Here is a 19,084-nt window from a genome sequence, read left to right on the forward strand (position 1 = left end):
AACCCCAGTGATAATTTTAGTCTCTTGGGGGGGATGGGGAGTAACTTTATGCCATGACATAACCTCTGGTAGCATCTCTACCTCAAGCTCCTCCTGAGGATGCTGTCAAATTTCAGATCAGTGTGACTGATGGAAAGAGATCTCAGAGACCTCTGGTACAGGAAAAAACAGATGCTGGGTTCCTCAGCTGCAGCTGAAATAGACCCAAATAAATACCTCTGGTGGGGAAAAAAGTGGGCAGGGTGCTGCTATGAAGCATGCCATCTGTCAGGAGCCAAGCCACACATGAGCACCAGGCAGTCAAACAAAATGCCCACTTGAGCCTACTAATAAGCCTACTGTACTCTTCACTAGTACTGTCAATTCAGCAGCTTTCAAAAATGAAAAGGGAAATACCACAAGTCTCCCAATATTTACAGCTACCATGTAAGGTTTCCTCTTGGGAGCAGAAGTCACAACTGTGGGCTTTAACACCCACAATCTCAACTTTCATTTCACAGTCAGTGCAAGCAGTGTTCCTCTTGTAGAAAAGAGAGCAACAAGTCTTTGCACAGGTATAAGATATAGGCTCAGGCACTGGACTGGAGTCCTACAGAGGCAGAAATGCAGGAATCTTAAATTATCTTCTGGGGTTTGAGTTTGTTTTGTTACCTGGTTAGCAGTTTACTCAATGCAGAGTATTTTTTAAAAAATCTGCTGCCATTATACAATTCTGATGTGCACATCATCCTTTTCAAATCTTTTCAAGGCAGGCACCTGTCTATAAGCTATAGACTCTTGCTTTTCTAGAAGCTCTTCAGAAGCAGTGGGGCTGATCTGAAGATCTATTTTACACAGACAATTATCAGGACATAAGAGACCTCATATAGTTGTTTTTAACTGGGAAATATTTCTTGAAGTAATGCAGCTCACAGTCAAATCACTGGAGAGGGGCCAAGGAGTGAGAACATTCACATAAAACCAATGCAGCCTATGAAGTGAGAAAATAACACTTTAGACAGAAAACAAGCAGAAAAAAATTTAAGATCACAGAAAGCAGCAATGAATGGCAGTATGTCTTTCCTCCTTAAAGTATAACTCTTCCCTGGACAATAATGAGATCAGCCTTCTCCTGTAATGAAGCTAGAGGAGAGAGAAAAGAATGTCAAAAGTCCTAAAATCTGGAGCTCAGCAGCAAAAAGCTGTGAAAATGGTTGAGAAACTTCTCAACTAGAATTTCTTCTAAAACTTAGGTTTAAAGGGTAGACTAGGTGAACCAATGAAAATAAAATCATGGCAGCCACATAACTGTATAAGAGCCCTCTGGGGTTTCAGGATTATTTTAGGGCCTCTCATCTCAGTCTGCTCCACAGAAATAGACAACTTGCATATGTAAAGATGAAAGACTTTTCTTTCTCAGTAGCCTACCATCCACCAATCTGATTTTGTTGGGTTTTTTTTCCCTTCACATTACCAGCCTCCTAGCCACACCACAGGAACTACACAGGCATAAGAGAGTACAAAAATAGGGGTTTGTATTCAATGCTGCTCTACCGTGCAAAGCTCTTTCCTGTAGCCATATCACTTGCCCACAGTAGCATAAGGAAAACATAATACCTTTGCATAGTTATTAAATCATCAGATAAACCTGTGAGCAAATATCTAGAGCAGAGTGGCTGAGGAAAAATGAAGAAACATCTATTCAAGAAATGTAGCAAATACATGATTAAATTTACTAGAACCCTGATTTTAGTTCATTAATCATTTTGACCTAGTAGAAACTGCTGCTGGGACCTAGAACAGAGCACACACTATTTAATTTTGCATCTGACGAGTAGTTCTCCTCTTCTGACTTGCATCCCTTTCTCTGTCTTTAGTTTTATTACAGGTAACTCTGCTATGTGCTTTGGTGGTCATTTTTATCAGCAGCTGCAGGTAGCTTATGTAATTTATGTTTTTAATTTTTCTGCAAAGCACCTAGTACAATGGTGAGAGGCTCCATTTAAAATTACCTACATAAATAAGCAAATATAATACCATTAGCATATAACAGATTGTGCTTATCAAACTATAAACACTGTAGGTTCAAAAAGTTCAGTGGTGACGTGACTACCAATGCACCAGCAGAACATGTATTCATTTTCTAATAGGTCTAACAGACCCTAAAATGTGGCATAACACAGTAATAATCTTCTCACAATTTGCTAGGAAGAATTTAAGATTCTCATTTTCTTCTTTACATTTTATCAGTAGCTTTTCCTGGGCAACATACTTTCTTGTGCTAGGCCCAAAAACATAAAGGTTACATACAGCTGAAAAACATCTACAACTCCCCCAACACCATTAACTGTGGGAATAATGTACAAGAGAGGTTGAGAACTGTGTGCCCAGATGTAAAACCTTCTGAAAGCTGCTCTCTCCCAAGTGATACCCAGCATCCTGGACTTTCCAGCTCCAGATCCTCACTCAAGTCAGTGCATGTCTCAAGCAATCTGAGCACCCACTCAGAGCACCGACAGAAGGAGCACTTGCCATCTTACCCACTTTGGAGACAGGACATGAGCCTAGCAGGTACATTAGGCATGCTGCATGCTATAGCCATTATTCTCAGCTTCTGGCAGCAGTGGTTTTGACCACCTCCATTTGCCTGCCCTGCTGCCTGCCAAAAACTACCCATCTTTCCACAGCTGGTACTGAGTGTATGCATGTGTCTCCACACACTGCATCCAGCATATGAACTTAAAATGACTGACAGCAGCTCCAGTCTGCCAGCTCCAGAACCAAGGGTGAATCTCTGGAAGAGGCATGGAGGGAGGCCATGTGAGAGAGTAGCAGCACACAACCAAAGCTTGTAGAGCACGATTATGTCACAACTCATCTTGTGGTCCCTTAAAAGCTGTCTTTAAACACTTTGTCACATCAGAATGAATGAAAGATAAATCTGCTGGTCTCTGTTCGCCAAACAGTATTTTGCTGGGTTTAATTTTCCTTCTAGAAAGTGGCACTGATCTGTGTGCTACACAGAATAAATCACCAGGGTGATTTCTTTCACTGTGGTTGTAAAAACAAGTTTAGTAACGTTTATATTTTGCTGTGATTGAACCTTTCCACAGAGCTGCCATTCACAAATTTTAAATGACTTACAATATGCTTTGCACCTCAGTAATTATATTCTAAGTTATCAAGTTCACTCACGCTCTCCTTTTCTAGCAACCCACATGTGCTTGAGAGAAATTACTTCTGAACATGCTTAATTTTAAAGTCTTAATTTTACACACTGTATGTAATCAAACTTTTTATTAAACATCACCAAGCAATCTGTCTCATTTAAAATGAGCTGCTAGAAGAGGTAAAGGTCCATTAAACTGTTAATTGCACACTATAACTCTGATTTCTTGAAAAGTTATGTTGAATATAGTTCCCCCAAATGCTTAACTCCATATTTACCTAACTCTACTGTCATAGTTACTACATTGGTCAGGTATATGATGACAAATCAATACAGCCATGTCAGCAAAATTATCCCATGTAGAAAGAAAGTGGCAAAAAAAGAGGATTTAATTTCCATTTCTCTTGCTTGAGTTTGATATGGGAAATTTCACTGTACAGGCACAAAACACAATCTGCTAATGTAGAAATACAAGTACACCCTAAAGGCAGAATGCTTCTGCTACAGTAACAGCTTAAGTGATTTGAGAGCTCAAATTCATTGCAAGTAAACCTCAATTAGACTTGAAAATGAAAGTCAAGCAAGTGACATAGAAAATGTTACATGCCACTGTTTTTAAATTACTTATAATAGAGGTCAAAAAAATACTTTAGGCTGTGAAAATAAAACTGAGATGACTCCAAAACATATAAGCCACATATAAATGTTTTCAAAAAGATTGCCACTTCTTATATGTGGTTCTGTAACAGTCTGAATGCAGTTTTTTCTATGTAAAACCCACTATCAAAATATTTAAATTTGATTATACCAAACTCTAGAAATATCAATGCTTTTTACATACTAGCTAATTAACTACACCTTCATATCATGTACCTTTGTCAAATAAAATTGTATTTCCATTCTTAAACAACTTTATATCCATCTATGTTTTAGTTTGTAGTGACTTGAATCAGATGGCAATGAAATTAGAATGGAAAAGGATGGAAGCACATATTAACTTCTCTCAAAAGGCACATACTTCAAAGCACAGTATCACATGAATGCTGACAGTTATTTTTCCTTTTTTTCCCTTATTCAATTAATTGTGTAGATCTCCTTACAATACTGAGAATCAAGTAATTAGCACTGGTATGTGTAAATCTATTACGTCTAGTAGTAGACTCTTTGTCAGGGGAATCTCTCTCCTCCAAGCCTTATGACCTGTCCATAGGAACACCTTTCCACCATCTTATCAAGGCCATGAAGTTTTAAAACAGAAGGGCACCTTCCCAGCAAGACTTTGTGTTCAATCCCTTCTCACTTTGGTAGGCCTGTGATGGCTCTGAATTGCCAGACATGACTTCCTCACATACCGCAACATACTTCACCGCACTGTCCACAAGGGACAACTTCAACCAACAACCCCTCAGCAGAAGCACCATAATCCAGATGCTTTAGCCCCTTCATTGATACCCATGATTACAGCTCTGACCTTCATGAGCCACAACCAGGAACAAGGTTATCTTAGCTCTTTTTCCCACAATAGAAGAAACACGCATAAAAATCAGAAGGTCCCCAAATTTACAAAAGATAACAGCAGGAGTATGTTGTTAAGTACAAACAGACTTGAAACATATCAGCACTATCTTTCAAATTAAAATAGCTGTTCAGGGCCTGAGACTTCAGATTAAGAGAATTAAATTTCCAAAACTCAGTGGAGTGTGTACTTATTTAATTAAAAGCAGGCAGAATTTCATTTGCACTTCATTGTTAAGAATACCACCTATAATATCACATTTTGGCAGTGCAGCTTAACTTCAATTTATACTAAAAGCATACTTCATCAAACTCATTCTGGAGTTCATTACAAATGCTAAATGCCAGTACTATTTGCTATAGTGATCCCATCCCATTTGGATGTTTAAATAGGCAAACACGGTCAGATAAACTTGGAGTGGCTTTTGAATGTTCTATGCTTTTGCAGATGAAGTCCTTTGTATTTGGCTTGCTACTGTGAGCTACATTATGTATCCTTGAATTTAAATGTTCACAGGTATGGCTCAAGATGTTGAAAAACTACAGAACTTTCTTGCTTGTACCTGTGCCTATAAAGTACATCATGTTATTTTATTTTCCTCTCACAAATGAAGCAGCATATTACATTCATTACTGGACTATATACCACACGGCAAGGATTTCTCACTTATTGACAGAAATTTACCCTTGTGACAATGCATGTGGCCCAGACTGCCCTATAAGGCTGCTACATGGTAAAACTTTCTCCCACCTGAAGGAGAAAGTGGGAGACTTGAAGAGAAGCAACAACATCCCATTTACTGAGATAGCCGCTCAAGACAGATAAAAAGTGCTACTGGAAAGTCAGTGCTACTGGAAAGTCAGAGGCCTCCTTCTTTCCTCTGAGCAGCTACGTCAGCCAAGCAGGACGAGGGAGAGTCACTGCTCCTATATATTTTGGCTCAAGCAAGTTTGGTTATCTGACCTATATCATGGTTGTTTAGGCTTTTTCCTTGGCTAAGGTAACCTGTTGTTTACAAATTCCTTCCAATCTACTACTGCGACACATTTAACTCATCACAAATAAACACAGGCAAAGTTTATGCTGCAGTCATGGACAATAATGAAGAAACTATCCACTTGTAGCACACTATATACACAGGAGAAACACAACCAAGAAGAGTTAAGAGGTCTGTTTTAATCCAGGCTCAGTCACTGCCTTCATATGCTGTCTCAGCCACAACATTTCAGAGGTCTGTACCGTTTCTTACTCCAGTTTGAGTGCATGGTAATACCCAAAGAGCTAAAAAGGCAGGCGGTAATGACAGTTATTGTAAATGTGTCGCTACACGATTGCAGATAAAAATCAAGTGTTCAAAACCATCCATAAATACATTTTGCTGGGGAGGAAACATTTCCCATGTATGCTAACAAAACCCACCACATTATACTGCATGTATGATATTAATGGAGTTCACATTAAGCATTAGGGAATAATTAAAGCTCTATATGTGTGGCCTGCTGTTCAGTCCTTGGAAGGCCAGATGAGTACTTTCCAGTAAGATTGTACAAGGGGACTTGAGGGTTTGGAGTGTGTCGGTGTGGAACTAAAGGGTTTCCACCCCTTCAAGGCTAGCAGAGCAGCTCTTGTCTAACAGAATGTTTTGGATTCTAGTTTTCACTTTCCACAGGAAGACATCTGTGTGAAATAAAACAACCTTCAGCTTTTATGAATTTATAGCAAGATTGTAAGCATCTTCAGACAAGCCCTTACTGGCATGCAGCTCATTCTGCTGTTGCAACGAACTTGTCATGGACAGCGAGTGAACTGGAGGTTTCACAGAAGACTCAGGAGAGAACCAGCCTCCTAAAAGATGGCTGAGTGGGACACCACACAGAATTTTGGAAACAACGGGTCAGTGAAATTTTTCTTAGCAAGGCAAAATTAACTAGGATTCTGCCTCATACCTCTGCTGCCTTGTTAGTACAAAAGTCTCAGCATTATATGCCAAGGGTCAGTGTTAGTATTGTTCATCATCTGTGGTCTTTTGCTGTGGGTTTTTTGGGGGTTTTGGGTTTTTTTGTTTTGTTTTCTCTCTGCAAGACAACACTGCTTTTTTACATAGTTTACTCACAAGTCAGAAAAATCTGGTCTGTGAACATTGACAGATTTTCCAAATAAGTGATTCATATCTCCAAAACCTCCTTTATGGCATGACAGGTATTGTGCAAAAAAATGTAATGAAATTCTAAACACCTTGAAAAGGGTAAAGAAAGACAAACTAAAAGAAGTGGTAACAGCATGGCTGCGAAAAGCCTGAGCGTTGAAAAGCTCTTTTGAACACTATTGACTGTGAACACTGGATTCATTACAAGCCAAGGGAGTCTTCATAAAATCCAAAGCATACACATCTTATGCCTCTAAACAGTCTCACCATCCAAAAGCTTGTAATAAATTCTAAAGTATTAGCAACATGCTATTGAGCTGGCACTCAATAATACTAATGATACAATTTTCTTCTGCCTTGACACATACCAAATATACTAATAAAATCTAGCAAATTAAACCTGGATTCACTAGACATTATTAACCTTAATATAAAGGAGACAGTTCTGTTCAAAGTCTTGCTTCATTTATCTTTCATATTCCTGTATCTAACCATGACTCATGCTGCTTCTTAAAGGCACCCTTTAATCTCAAGGACAGTATCTTTGCTTACAAATTTCATATTAGAAATAAAGTTTAAAACAGGTGAGAAACTTAAATCAGTGAACTAAGCAGAGAAACAAAGAAAGAATAAAGAAAGTTAGAAGGAATATTAATATTATCATATACTACAAACGTCTGAGTTGTTGGCACTTGCTGCATATTTTCAAACTACCAATGAAAGCTAGTGCATTTAGCTTCAAAGAATTAGATGCTCACAAGTTAATCAAATCATTTTATCTCCTTCAAGTCAATGTGGGTTCCTACATAATACCTCTCTGTACAAAATATCACAGTCTTCTTTAATTTTTCCTCCATTCATATCAGTATCAACCAGTTTATGGAGCACATTACCACTTTCAGCCTAGCATGAAATTTCAGAACAAAAACAAACAAGAAAAATCATCTTCCAGCAAATGTATAAAATTCTAGAAGAATGTACAAAGCCCAAAGATGTGCTTTCTTTCATCCTAGAAATCCATTGTGCTTGCAGGTTTCCTCTATTAATTTGAAATGCTCGTGCCATTTCCTTACCTTTACAATAGTTTTTGCCTTCTCCTAGCACCCAGAATATTTGATGAGGTCAGATCGCTATTTAAAGAATCCTTTATTCTGTCTCAGTTACCATACCCTTGATTGCCATACTGCAGGACTTATTTTAATGACCCCATTCTATTTTGGCTACACATTTCAGAAAGATTAAGGCAATCCAGAACAAGCCCAGAGACAGGGTCAATGAGATTGGGGTGGGGCATGAAGAATACACCTTTGAAGTAGAATCTAGAGGAGCTTATCTTGTTCAACCTATGAAAACAGGAGAATGGGATAGGTCTCCTTTACATAAATGAATCAGAGGGAATAATGGTGATAAAGACTATGAAAGCCTATAGGTAACATGAAATTCTGTCACAGAAACAAAATGACACTGGCTTCTCACAAGCCAGTGGAAGAGGGAGTTTTCTAGCCCTCCCAGTGGGGAAAAGGCATCAGTAGCAGATGAAAAGTACCGTGTGACAGTAGATGAAAAGCAGGAGATGAGAAACAAAAACCCTGAAGGTCATGTGCATTCCCATACTCTTGAACCATACCAGTTGGGATGTTTATGACCTGGCTTTCTTGAAACCTGGCACCCTAAAACCCTTACTGGCCCCTCACACTCTCATTTCATCCCTGCTCCAGCTAAGGTGGCCAGTTTGCACCACTTCATTATGCCCTGCCAGTCACCATCCATCCTTCTGCACTCACTGTTCTCAGTTTCTTCTGCTCAACAGTGCTGCTTTAATGCTCCCACTGGCTCCACTCCCTCTGGTGTTTAACACATCACCCAGCCAGCCTGGAAGCTGTGAACCTGCCCTGCTTTTTGCCACAGAAATGTTTGAAATTTCAGCAGGGTAGCAATGTCCTCGCTAACAAGCAGTTATATACTTAATGAACGCAGCTAGCTGGCTGTGGCCAAGTGGGTTGTCAGGGCTGAGGGGAGAAAAAAAAGGCAACAACCACTAATAGATGTAGGATATTAACTGAAAATTTCATCAAGACAGCAGGTTGCATAGGACAGCAAAATACAAAAAAAAAACCCACCCAGCATTAGGACTACAGTATCTAGCATGGGTGCTGTAAATAACCTGCTTATTAGAGAGAGAGCTGAAGGCATGTGCCATTGTTTGGCAAAGCAAATGTGTTTGCTCTGTCTGTAAGAAGACTGGATGAGCTACAGATAGTCTGGGATAACACATAAAAGCCAATGGCATTATTAGAGATGAGAAGGCAGCGGCAGTTACACTTGTGTAACAGGGACAGAAGATAATTCTCAGGCTATATCACAACTGAGAGAGAAAAAAAAAAAAAGAAGTAATGAAATCACTCAAACACTTCAAAGTCAGCTGCTCCAAAGTTACCACTACTTGCAGATCATATGTGCTTCTGGACAAAAAATAAAGGAATACATCACTATATTCAGGAGGTTAGAAGTTCAGCAGTAGTTTAGAAATATATATATATATTAAAAATGTCAATAATAAGCCATGAACTAGCTAGTTTTTTAATGATAAAAAAATATAAGCAACACTAATAGCTATTCACTTAGGTGATTATTAGAGACTACTTAAAAAGGTGCAGGTTGTGCACTTGGTAGAGGATCATTGAGTAAATTTCAGATGGAACATAAGAGAAAGTGTCAGCTGTCTTAAAAAAAATTAGACATAAGAAAAAAATATCAGCTGAATTTTGGACAACATACATAACTCAAGATGGCATTCAAAATTTCTTGCCTTAAAGCAAATGGAGCACCTCTTCAATGCTACATAACTTACTCTGAGAAACAGAAGTGCACTGAAGTCAAAACACAGTTGTCAAGTACAACATGAGCACACAGGGGATGGCAGAAATTATTTTTGTTATCTGGTCTTGCATTAAAAATCATCTAGGCCAGTAATGAAGTTGTCAGATTCCCTGGAGCTGGCAAAGTAACTGCTAGCATTCCCAATAGCTAGACAGGACTATGTTACTACTCACTAAACAGCAAGGGCAACAAGTGTTACCCGAGAAGTCACAGACCAGTGTGGCCCTATACTGCTTCTTAGGATGCAACTTCAAATCCAGAAGAGGAAGGAACACTGCATTTCTTCTAGAAGTATTGTACAGCCTAGGGAGGGAAAAAAACTTCCATAAAAACCCTGAAAGACACAAAGAGATTAAGAGAAGGGAAAAATGGAATTTGCATTGGAGGAACTTTCACTGTTTTTATCAATGTTTTTGTCCAGTTGGAGTATCTCAGTCATCAGCTCAGGTGCCCTCTCACAGGCTTCCCCAGTGACACAAAGGCCATCAGGTCCTTGCCAAAAGAGCAGCTGAGGAGGCAGCGAGGCTTTGTGCATTTAAAAAAATGTGAACTAACATGGTGGCCTGATTCTAAGTAAGCCTGTACCACTCTCCCTACTCTGAATGTTATCTAGAGAGCAATGGGACAGCAAGATCACTTTAAAACTTAATTCTCCACTGCTTTTTTGTCACAGCCACATTATAAAAGCAGATTCCTGAGGGTTTTTTTTCTGAATTGGGAAGGAAAAAAATTAAACATTGTGTCCACCCTTTTTCAAACCTCTTTGCAAAACACCCTCTAACCACCCACACAAATTAAACTCAGAATTGCCCAGAAGCATTTCATCCTTCGTGTTCATAAACTAGCAATCTTGACCTCCAGATTTTAATTTATTTTACTGAAATATTTATTTCTTTCAATAAACGAATCATTCCAGATTTGGCTCTCTTTGCAACACATTACTCAAATAGCATGACCATGAATGTAAAAATTTTATTTACTGCAATTTCTTCATCATACAAACCATGAAGTTATAAAGCTGAAGAGTTACCAGAAGAGGAACAGAGAGTATTATTAGCAAATTCCTTTCTAAAGTTTCAGTTTATCAAGTTAATGGTTAATGATTTTATTAAAACAGAGATGAAAGTCCAGGATCAAAGTTTCAAAGTAAACTGATTTTGTTGGTTCTTAAACCAGTCTCCAAACTCATTCAAAAATAACAGTACCTCGTACCCTGTCCAGAAGCTTTTAATTACCTTGCATAGGACTGTAAAGATTAAGCCCACCAAAAGTAATGGATTGACTCCTAGAAACAACTGTTTATAAAATGAAGTCCTTCATTTTAAATTTACTATCCATCCCACAAGTTTTTTTTTTATTTTAGTGCTAAGAAGAAAAAAAATAGGTTCTCACAGTTGCATAGAAGACTAGGTGTGGCCAAGGAGAAAAAAAGAAGGATCTGCACCAAAGCCATTGCTCTGTTGTTGCTCAGCACATAACAGAGCACAGAGTCAGGATATTAGTCAGCTCGCTGTGGGCGCACTGGGATTGTTTCATTGCATACCTACGTAAAATCATTCCATAAACCTTGAGGAAAAAGATCACCCCTCTTGCCTATTTATCAAGCTCTTCCAAAAAAGCTATCTATTATTCCCAATTATCTTCTAATGCTTCTCCCAGTTGTGATATACAGTCACCCAAGTGAGCACTGTCTCCTTTTGCTAGGCTTCAGCAACTGTGGTATTTCAGACTTGCCCTGATGAGCAGTGGGATCAGGAAGAGCAGCATTTGCAAATGACGTTATAAAACAAGCATGCAAAAGGGCTGAACCATCCTAGTTCTGAAACAAGGTTTTCAAGTTGATAGGTACCATTAAGGAGGACAGGACTCAGTGCTCAGATGTCATTCATCCATACGGTCTCCTGTCGATGACCTTTGCAAAGGACAAATCAATACTAAGCAGATACTGTATCTACTATTTCTTACTGTGTAGGAAAGGTCAACGAATTTTCATGTATGTATCAGTTCTAACATTACTGTTTTCAGACACAGAACTGCTTAAACCTGTTAATAAAGAAAACATTCTTATCTTGCACATAGCACCATTTCAGAACATGTGATAATTAAAAAAAAAAAAAAGACTTGAAATGGAAACTTATTTCATAAGCAAATTACAACGTATATAGAAGCTTTACCTTGTTATCATGAAATGTTCTCTTCAAATACAATGTAAATTAAATCATAAACAGCATTTGTAAGACTGCTTCCTTAGCAAAATCCATTACCACTTGTGTGTTTTACCACAGAAGTAAGTATTTCTTAAAATACTAAGTAAGCCATTTACGTTAATTTTGTACATGCCTGCTGAACCTTTTTTCATTCATATGTGCAGGCCACAGAGATTAATTCTCTTATAGTTCACTTAGATGGCAGCATATTTTGAGAGGCCTTTATAGAAATACACATTTTGGTTTATATTTAAGCTTGATCCCATTTAGCTCAATGCCAAATCTATAATACACATATTGCCACAGTTTAGGAGAATCTGATGCTGAAATCTTCGCTGAAATTTCTTGCTTCTTTTTAAATATATATTTGAATTCCCAAAGTATGCTTGAGTTTAATATTTCATAGTACCTGAAAGTTCAAGGATGAACATCAAAACTCTATTAAATTCAACACTGCGTTTGAATGAGAAAAGTATCCTGTTGTACATCTTAAACACACCACAAACAAAGCACTAAAACTTCAGTCTGGCTCTGGTTAGAAGACACTGCTGCACTATTTGATATTGCAAGTGTAAGATCTACAAGGACAATGTTTTAAAATATTCAGAAAGCTAGTATTTTAAAGCGCTTGCAAATGGGGAAAGGGTTATTTAGTACTCAGTGTAATGAATTTCTGAGTTGCATTATCTGAAGGATCGTAAGGAGATATTGCACTCATGTTCTGTAGCTCTATGGAACTGAAGCAATGGCATTTCCATACATCCGTAAGCAAAGTCATAAAAAGGATCTATAATCTTTTGATGCATACATTTAATACATTTCGGTAAGGTTTATTACAGTTCTTGCTTCCTCTTCTCAGCGTCACTCATGGTTAATGTAGAGATACAATGTTGAAAATCTCTCAGTTAATTTCAAGTAAAGGGAAGCAATGTTTTTAAGAATAAAATAGTTATTTTTACTCTTACTGTACTTGAGCTGATCAAGAGGTAAGCCGTTTTGATTATTATAATCTTGTAAATCATGGAAAACATCCACTGACTCAAATATTTAATTATTTATGTTATATTCTTGCAAATCCATGCTATGAGTGGTTTCTGTCTGTCAAGCAAATATGAAGGCAAAATCAAATCATAAAGCTTTGTACTGTGGAACAGTGTACACTGCCAGATTAGGAAAGTCTATTCTGATGCTGCTATCACCAAGATTGACAAATATAAGTAAAAAATTAAGCTTTGTGTTTAGTTTTAATTAGTTGCTTGTGTCATCTCATCAGAAAATTAAATATTTTTTTTTTTAAATCATATTGTCTCGGATTCGAACACTGAAAAAAAGCCATATTTGTGGCTGCAGCCATGTGCCAAAACCAGAACTATAAGCAAGTAATTAATTTTAAGACTTCTGAAACTACCTGCTGAATTATTCTTTCACCGAGGAAATCCAGTCTATGCACTCTGATGCAGGACAGAGCTGCCTGTCTCCCTGTCTTGTTATATTGCTTATTTTGATTGGCTGCAATGACATGGAAGTATAGATTTTTAATATACTTTTATTGCCTTTTAGATAGCTGACTTACCGACAGTGTTTTTGGGGCATTTTCTTCCTGAATTTTTATGACTATGCCTTTTTGATGACTATGCTTTTTAAATTTTTATTGGGGAATAATGGCTGAATTTCTATAGGGAAAGATGACAAATTCTATTGGGTGCGATACTGAAAATGTTCATTTGGATGCAGAGGACCTTCTTTTTTTCCCCAAAAGAAAAAACCAAAACAAACCCCAAACCAACACAAACACTGATATGATTCTTGTCAATTCCCACCCTGCTCTTATAAAAGTCTTTTTAAAGCAGGATCCAAAATAAAACAAGCTGAAGATGTCAATTCTTTTAAAGTAATCTATATAAGCTACATGGTGAAAGTCTATTTCCTTGCTCCGTAACATGAAGAACACAGAGTACAATAGTAATTAGTCTAGAAACAGCTACACTTTCTAATGTGCCTTCATAAGAAGAACAATGAAATGGCAACATTGAAATATCACCTAAGTTAAATGGAAATCAGAATGCTAATGCTGCATATGAGCCCACAGGTATGCTCAGGAGACTGAAGGGCTGTAGGTATTTCTGCAACTGGCTATAAGTGTCTTCTTTTGAAAACAGCTATTCCTCATAGATAGTCTCTTTCATTCCATTTGGCCCTACATTAATAGGTTGTCATCCTGCACAACATAAGGGAGGGTTGTGAAGAAGCAAAAATAAATACTTTCTCAAGAAAGCCAGTGGCAGCAGGGGAACAGGTTATAGCCAGCAGCATGTTACACCTAGAAATCTTGGGTTTTTTACACCCTCATAAAAGTGCAGTCAAAGAAAAAGCAGCAGAAAGGTGTAAGGCGGATTTTCTACTTTACAGCTATGCACATTACAATGCTATCGTAATGCCACTGCTGTTGATCTGAATTCTGTGATATGTTTTGGAGAAAACTTTGCTTTTAAGGAAGATAATAAAACAAAGATGAATCTGTGACACTTCTTTCCTTGCACAAAGAGTGCCATTAAAAGCAGACAAATAAACACAAAGCATATTCTTCAATAAAGACACATTTTATAAAATAGCAAGTTACCTAACACAACCAATGAGCAAGTACCTAGGTTGTATATTTCTTTATGGTGTAAACTAATGGCATGAAGTGTACTTTCAGTACGCTCTACCCTGAACTTTCAAGGGCATCCCTTATTTAAAGATTCAGTTTGCTTTCTTGTCCATACCCAGAAGCCCCAACACTCAATCTTACATTTTCTTTTTCTTTTTGCTCTTAAAAATTACACTAAAAAAAACTTTAAAAGGTATTTTATTACTCCAGCAGAAGTTAAGTACCTGCTGTAAACCAATGTACACATTCCCATAAGCTTTTAATAAATTCTCACAGATCTCTCATTACACCCTATTTAATTTCCTCTGAATTTTAACCATGTCCTTGCACTTAGTTCCACCTTACTATCTTACCATACCATCTTACTATCACTTTTGAGATTCCAACTTCTACATCCTAATTAAAACTGTGGACTTATATTACAGCATTAATTTACTACAGGACTTTAAGAATTGGGGCATCTGAGAGAAAAAGAACTGACTTTGTCCAACACTTTACTGTCCAAGTACCTTGCATTTTAAAAGTATTTCCTTTAGATGGGACAGATGACCCTCAGAAAATGACATCATAGCAAAGTGATCAAAACAGCACAGGACCAATCAAAATGAAAACTATGAAGTGTATCATACAACATCTGGAAGAAAGATTATTCTACCTGTATCGGACATGCTCGATTGTGTCATATGTCAGCTTGCTGCTGATATTCTGACTATGAGGGTTGCCTAGGAGACAACAGAGATACAGAAGTTAATGATTAATCACAATTTTGCTATTAATTTTTTCTTTTATGAAAGTATTACACCAAGTCAGCCTGAAAAGATGACAAAGAAAGATTTAACGTATACTTCACAGCAATGCCCTGAAGCTCCTTAAAGCAGTTAGTCAAGAGAAAGGACATGTTACAGAAGAAAGACCTTGAAATTTCAGCTGGATCTCTTACTAATACTTATACAGTTCCTTTAAAAAGAAAATGCAACTCCATATGCACAAAAGTACTAGGAAAAACTACAGACAGAATGCACATTCATGGATGTATTCATGCACTAGCTAAGAAGCAATTTAGAAGAGACAGCAGTTGGAGATAATAGACATTCATGATTGGACAACAGGACTAACCCTGGTTTCTTTAGTGGCTGAAATTCAACGAGCTCATAAAAACATAAATTTTATAGCAAAATTAGTAGCCACCTTAGCACAAATGTATTAACAAGACAGCACTTAAGAAGGTCATGAATTTATCTTCTTGTGCAAAAAAAGATTACAGCAATATCCACACAGCCACAGCACACTTGCCTATTAGTAAATGCTTAAAGAACACACCTAAACAGTTTGGAAAGAGAACAAGAAAAAAATTGCTATACTAATACAGTTTTTGCAGTAGGCTGAAATATTAGCTATTCTCTTTTTAAAATATCAAAATCACCCTGCTGAAAGTTATTGAGTGAAAGTGTTGAAAAGAATAATAAATTTAGAGCTCAAACCCAAAACTAATACTCAGACTTTTCATGTCTGATGTTGAATTTCTGTAATTTCCAATTCAAATATTCTTGACTTAGAAGTGAGAATCTCTCTTTCTTACATTACTTTCCCTCATTTACACATGTAACAGCTAAACTGCAGTTCTTCAGGCCTGTGGATTATCACCAAGAAAATAAAAAAAACCTGCAAGTCAAACTCCCCCTTCACTCACATCTGTGTCTGTTAAATGAACTCTTTTTATACAAGTTACTGCCCTCAGAGTATCAGAGATGTAACCGAAAAAGGAGAGATTTGACCATATTAGAGCTCTTGTTATCATTTTAGATGAAAGTAGTATTAAAAAGATACAATTTGTTCTCCCAAAGCATAATAGGTACTATGCAAATCTGCTCCAAACTGGCAGCACTACTATTTCTATTCACAAGCACTCAATTGATTCACAAATTAAATTTTTTTCCACCACAGACAGTACTTATTATAAGGGTTGAGCCCAATGTTGTTTGAAATAACTAAGATCAGAGTGCATACATCTCACTTTACAATGGCTGTAGTGACAGAACATTAATTTTAATATCACTGACATGCACTTCAATAGGAGATTTTGAATGTAATCAAATCAACGTATCTTGTTATAACAGAAAAAAAAACCTATTCCTATCAAGAACAACATCTATTTCATATGGAACTTAAATCCATGCTCTCGATCCTGGCCTTGCTACCATTCAGGAAACAAAAGAGGGGGAAATGACACATACAATGGCACACGGAAAATGAAAACTACCCAGAACTCTCAAGTGGCTCACCCAGGTAATAAGCATAAGTGTGCCAGTGCTTGAGTGAACATGGTTTTCTTTTAAGGCAGTGGTACCTAGTTTTCAAGTGAGGAATTACTCTGCTCTGTGTATCAGGGAGCACAAGAAAGACACAAAACTAGCAAAAAGGACACATATCCCACAGATAGTAACAAACAATGAGAAATTTTGATTACATCAGTGGGACTACTTATAGAGTATATAGATAATACTGTACAAGGTTTTTTATTTTTTCTGGTTGAGCATGAATCACTCCAATGTAAATTGTCTCACACAGTAACAGTATTTCTTAAACAATGGATGCTGTTGTCTTTGTATAAAAGCGCATTCAGTGCGTGGTTCTCAGCTAGATAATAATGTTAAAAAAGAGATTAAAGGTGTAAGTAGAGGATATGGACATGAAGTACTTGTAGGTGGTACTGAAGTGCCCACATCCACAGTTGCAATAGCTAAATCTCCACACAGATATTGCACAATTCTGCACATATTTTCAGTCACATTCTTAAGTTCAAGATTGCTTTGGCAATGTACATCATTTTTTCTAAGTAGGCATTAGTCTAATTGTCTGGGAAAGGTATAGCACCTACACCCTGCCCAAATTCACTTGGGATCTTTGAGCTAAGCCTTCTAAATAAAGTGCTTATACTGAGCCACAGTATAACGTCCCTGTGATGACTCTCACTGAGAAGGGGGTTGGTTCTGGATTCTAGTCCTTGCATAAGAAATTGGTTTTGCATTTTGTGGGGGAAAAAAAACAGACAGAATAAACAGTGCTCAGAGCTACACTGTATTTGTTTATCCCCAGCAAGGTGCCCTAACCCTAGGGCGACAGTCGTGCTCCCTTTGATTTTTCTTCTTCAACAACAGACACGTCCTTGGCCACCAAAAAACAAGGCTAGGGGTGACACAAAGGGACTATGACTCCTTTGTAAAATCACTGGTCCTCCAACTACTCTATAGCAGTGTTAAAAACCCCACAGAAGTACTCTTCTAACAACTCAAGAGGCACAGTTTTGATCTATTTAGATGGAAACTTGAGAAGACTAATGGGAACGTTGTTTTGCACTTACCATAAACGTTGTTTCTGAGGTCATCAGTAAAAGCTTTAAGTAGACTCTCTGGGAAAAGTGCTGAACCGGCATGGTCAAGGTAAGTAATTCCTAAAACAAAAATAAAATTAATAGATTCAATTTTTAAAATATTTAATTCCATTTTCTCTCACACTGTGAAGTGCCCCATTCAAACACCCCGTACACCACACAAAAAGGCAGTTTCCCAAAACTTCCTGTGGTATATTTCTCTGCCTGACTTAGAAGTCTCTACAGCTCTTGAAAAATGCTTCTCAAATATGTTCCAATAGTCAGACAATATTCACAGCAAGGCATCTTTCATTCACTAGCAGAAAAAAAAAAAAGGATCTAATAGAAGCCCAACATTTTGATTGCATCTTTATCATTTTTAATTAAAACCAAAATGTTTTCCTTTCGTGTTTAGATTACACATTATTTGAAAGGGAAAAAACTTTTTATTCTGCCTGTACAAGACTGAGCAAGCCAGTGTCTTCGGCCACACTACCTTGTTACTCCTTGGCACTACTTAAGAAAACTACTATTACCACAATGATAATAATTATTATTAATAGCAACAACAATAGTAGTGTTGCTTCCTTGCTGACAAATGGAGCAACTCTCTCAAGAACTGACAAGGCCTAAATCATGCTTAAAGTCCAAAGACAGGACTACTTTGAGATTTAATGTATTTAAACATTTCTTGCCACTCTGCTGCACTTAGCATTCAATTCATTTTTAAAATCTCCTTTTATATTATTAAGCTATTGCAAAACTTTTAAATAAATGCTTACTGGAAGCTAAGGCTTTTTCATGTTTGGCCATTTTAGATTTCTTAATCTTTAGCAATTATTCTTCCATTTCTCCAGTGTGTTTCATGCCCTTTATTAGTTTTTTCATTTCACTTACCTTAAGTATTTCAACCTATTTCAAATTTTAATAATGAAGAATACGATTAAGATTAGAATTTATTAAGTATTTTAAAGGCCTTCCCTTTCCATAGGGATTTAAAACTGAGTTAAGCTTTAAACAAGAAGCCTTGACACTTGAAAACATGTATTATTATATATTATGTTGCTGTAGCAGTGATTCAGTTGGTAAAGATTTGAGGCAGTGCTATGATAAAACCAATATGGATAACCATCCCCTCTTACTTCCAAAAGAGAAAAGCTCTCCCTG

The 19,084-nt window shown here is 37.2% G+C and overlaps 1 protein-coding gene across 1 annotated transcript in view; it reads right to left on the minus strand.

The window, feature by feature from the left end:
- Positions 1-18,730, minus strand: part of MOCOS (molybdenum cofactor sulfurase) — a 206,902-nt gene extending 188,172 nt beyond the window's left edge. The window contains exons 1-3 of the mRNA XM_026841398.1: positions 18,700-18,730; positions 17,909-17,998; positions 15,203-15,269 (exon numbers count right to left, since the gene is read on the minus strand). Of these exons, the coding sequence (XP_026697199.1) occupies positions 15,203-15,269; positions 17,909-17,998; positions 18,700-18,730 (188 nt within the window). The remainder of the gene's footprint in view (positions 1-15,202; positions 15,270-17,908; positions 17,999-18,699) is intronic.
- Positions 18,731-19,084: the final 354 nt, after the last annotated feature.

Source organism: Athene cunicularia, assembly GCF_003259725.1.
Source record: "Athene cunicularia isolate RWA chromosome 2 unlocalized genomic scaffold, athCun1 chr2_part1, whole genome shotgun sequence".
In the NCBI taxonomy this organism is placed as follows: domain Eukaryota; kingdom Metazoa; phylum Chordata; class Aves; order Strigiformes; family Strigidae; genus Athene; species Athene cunicularia.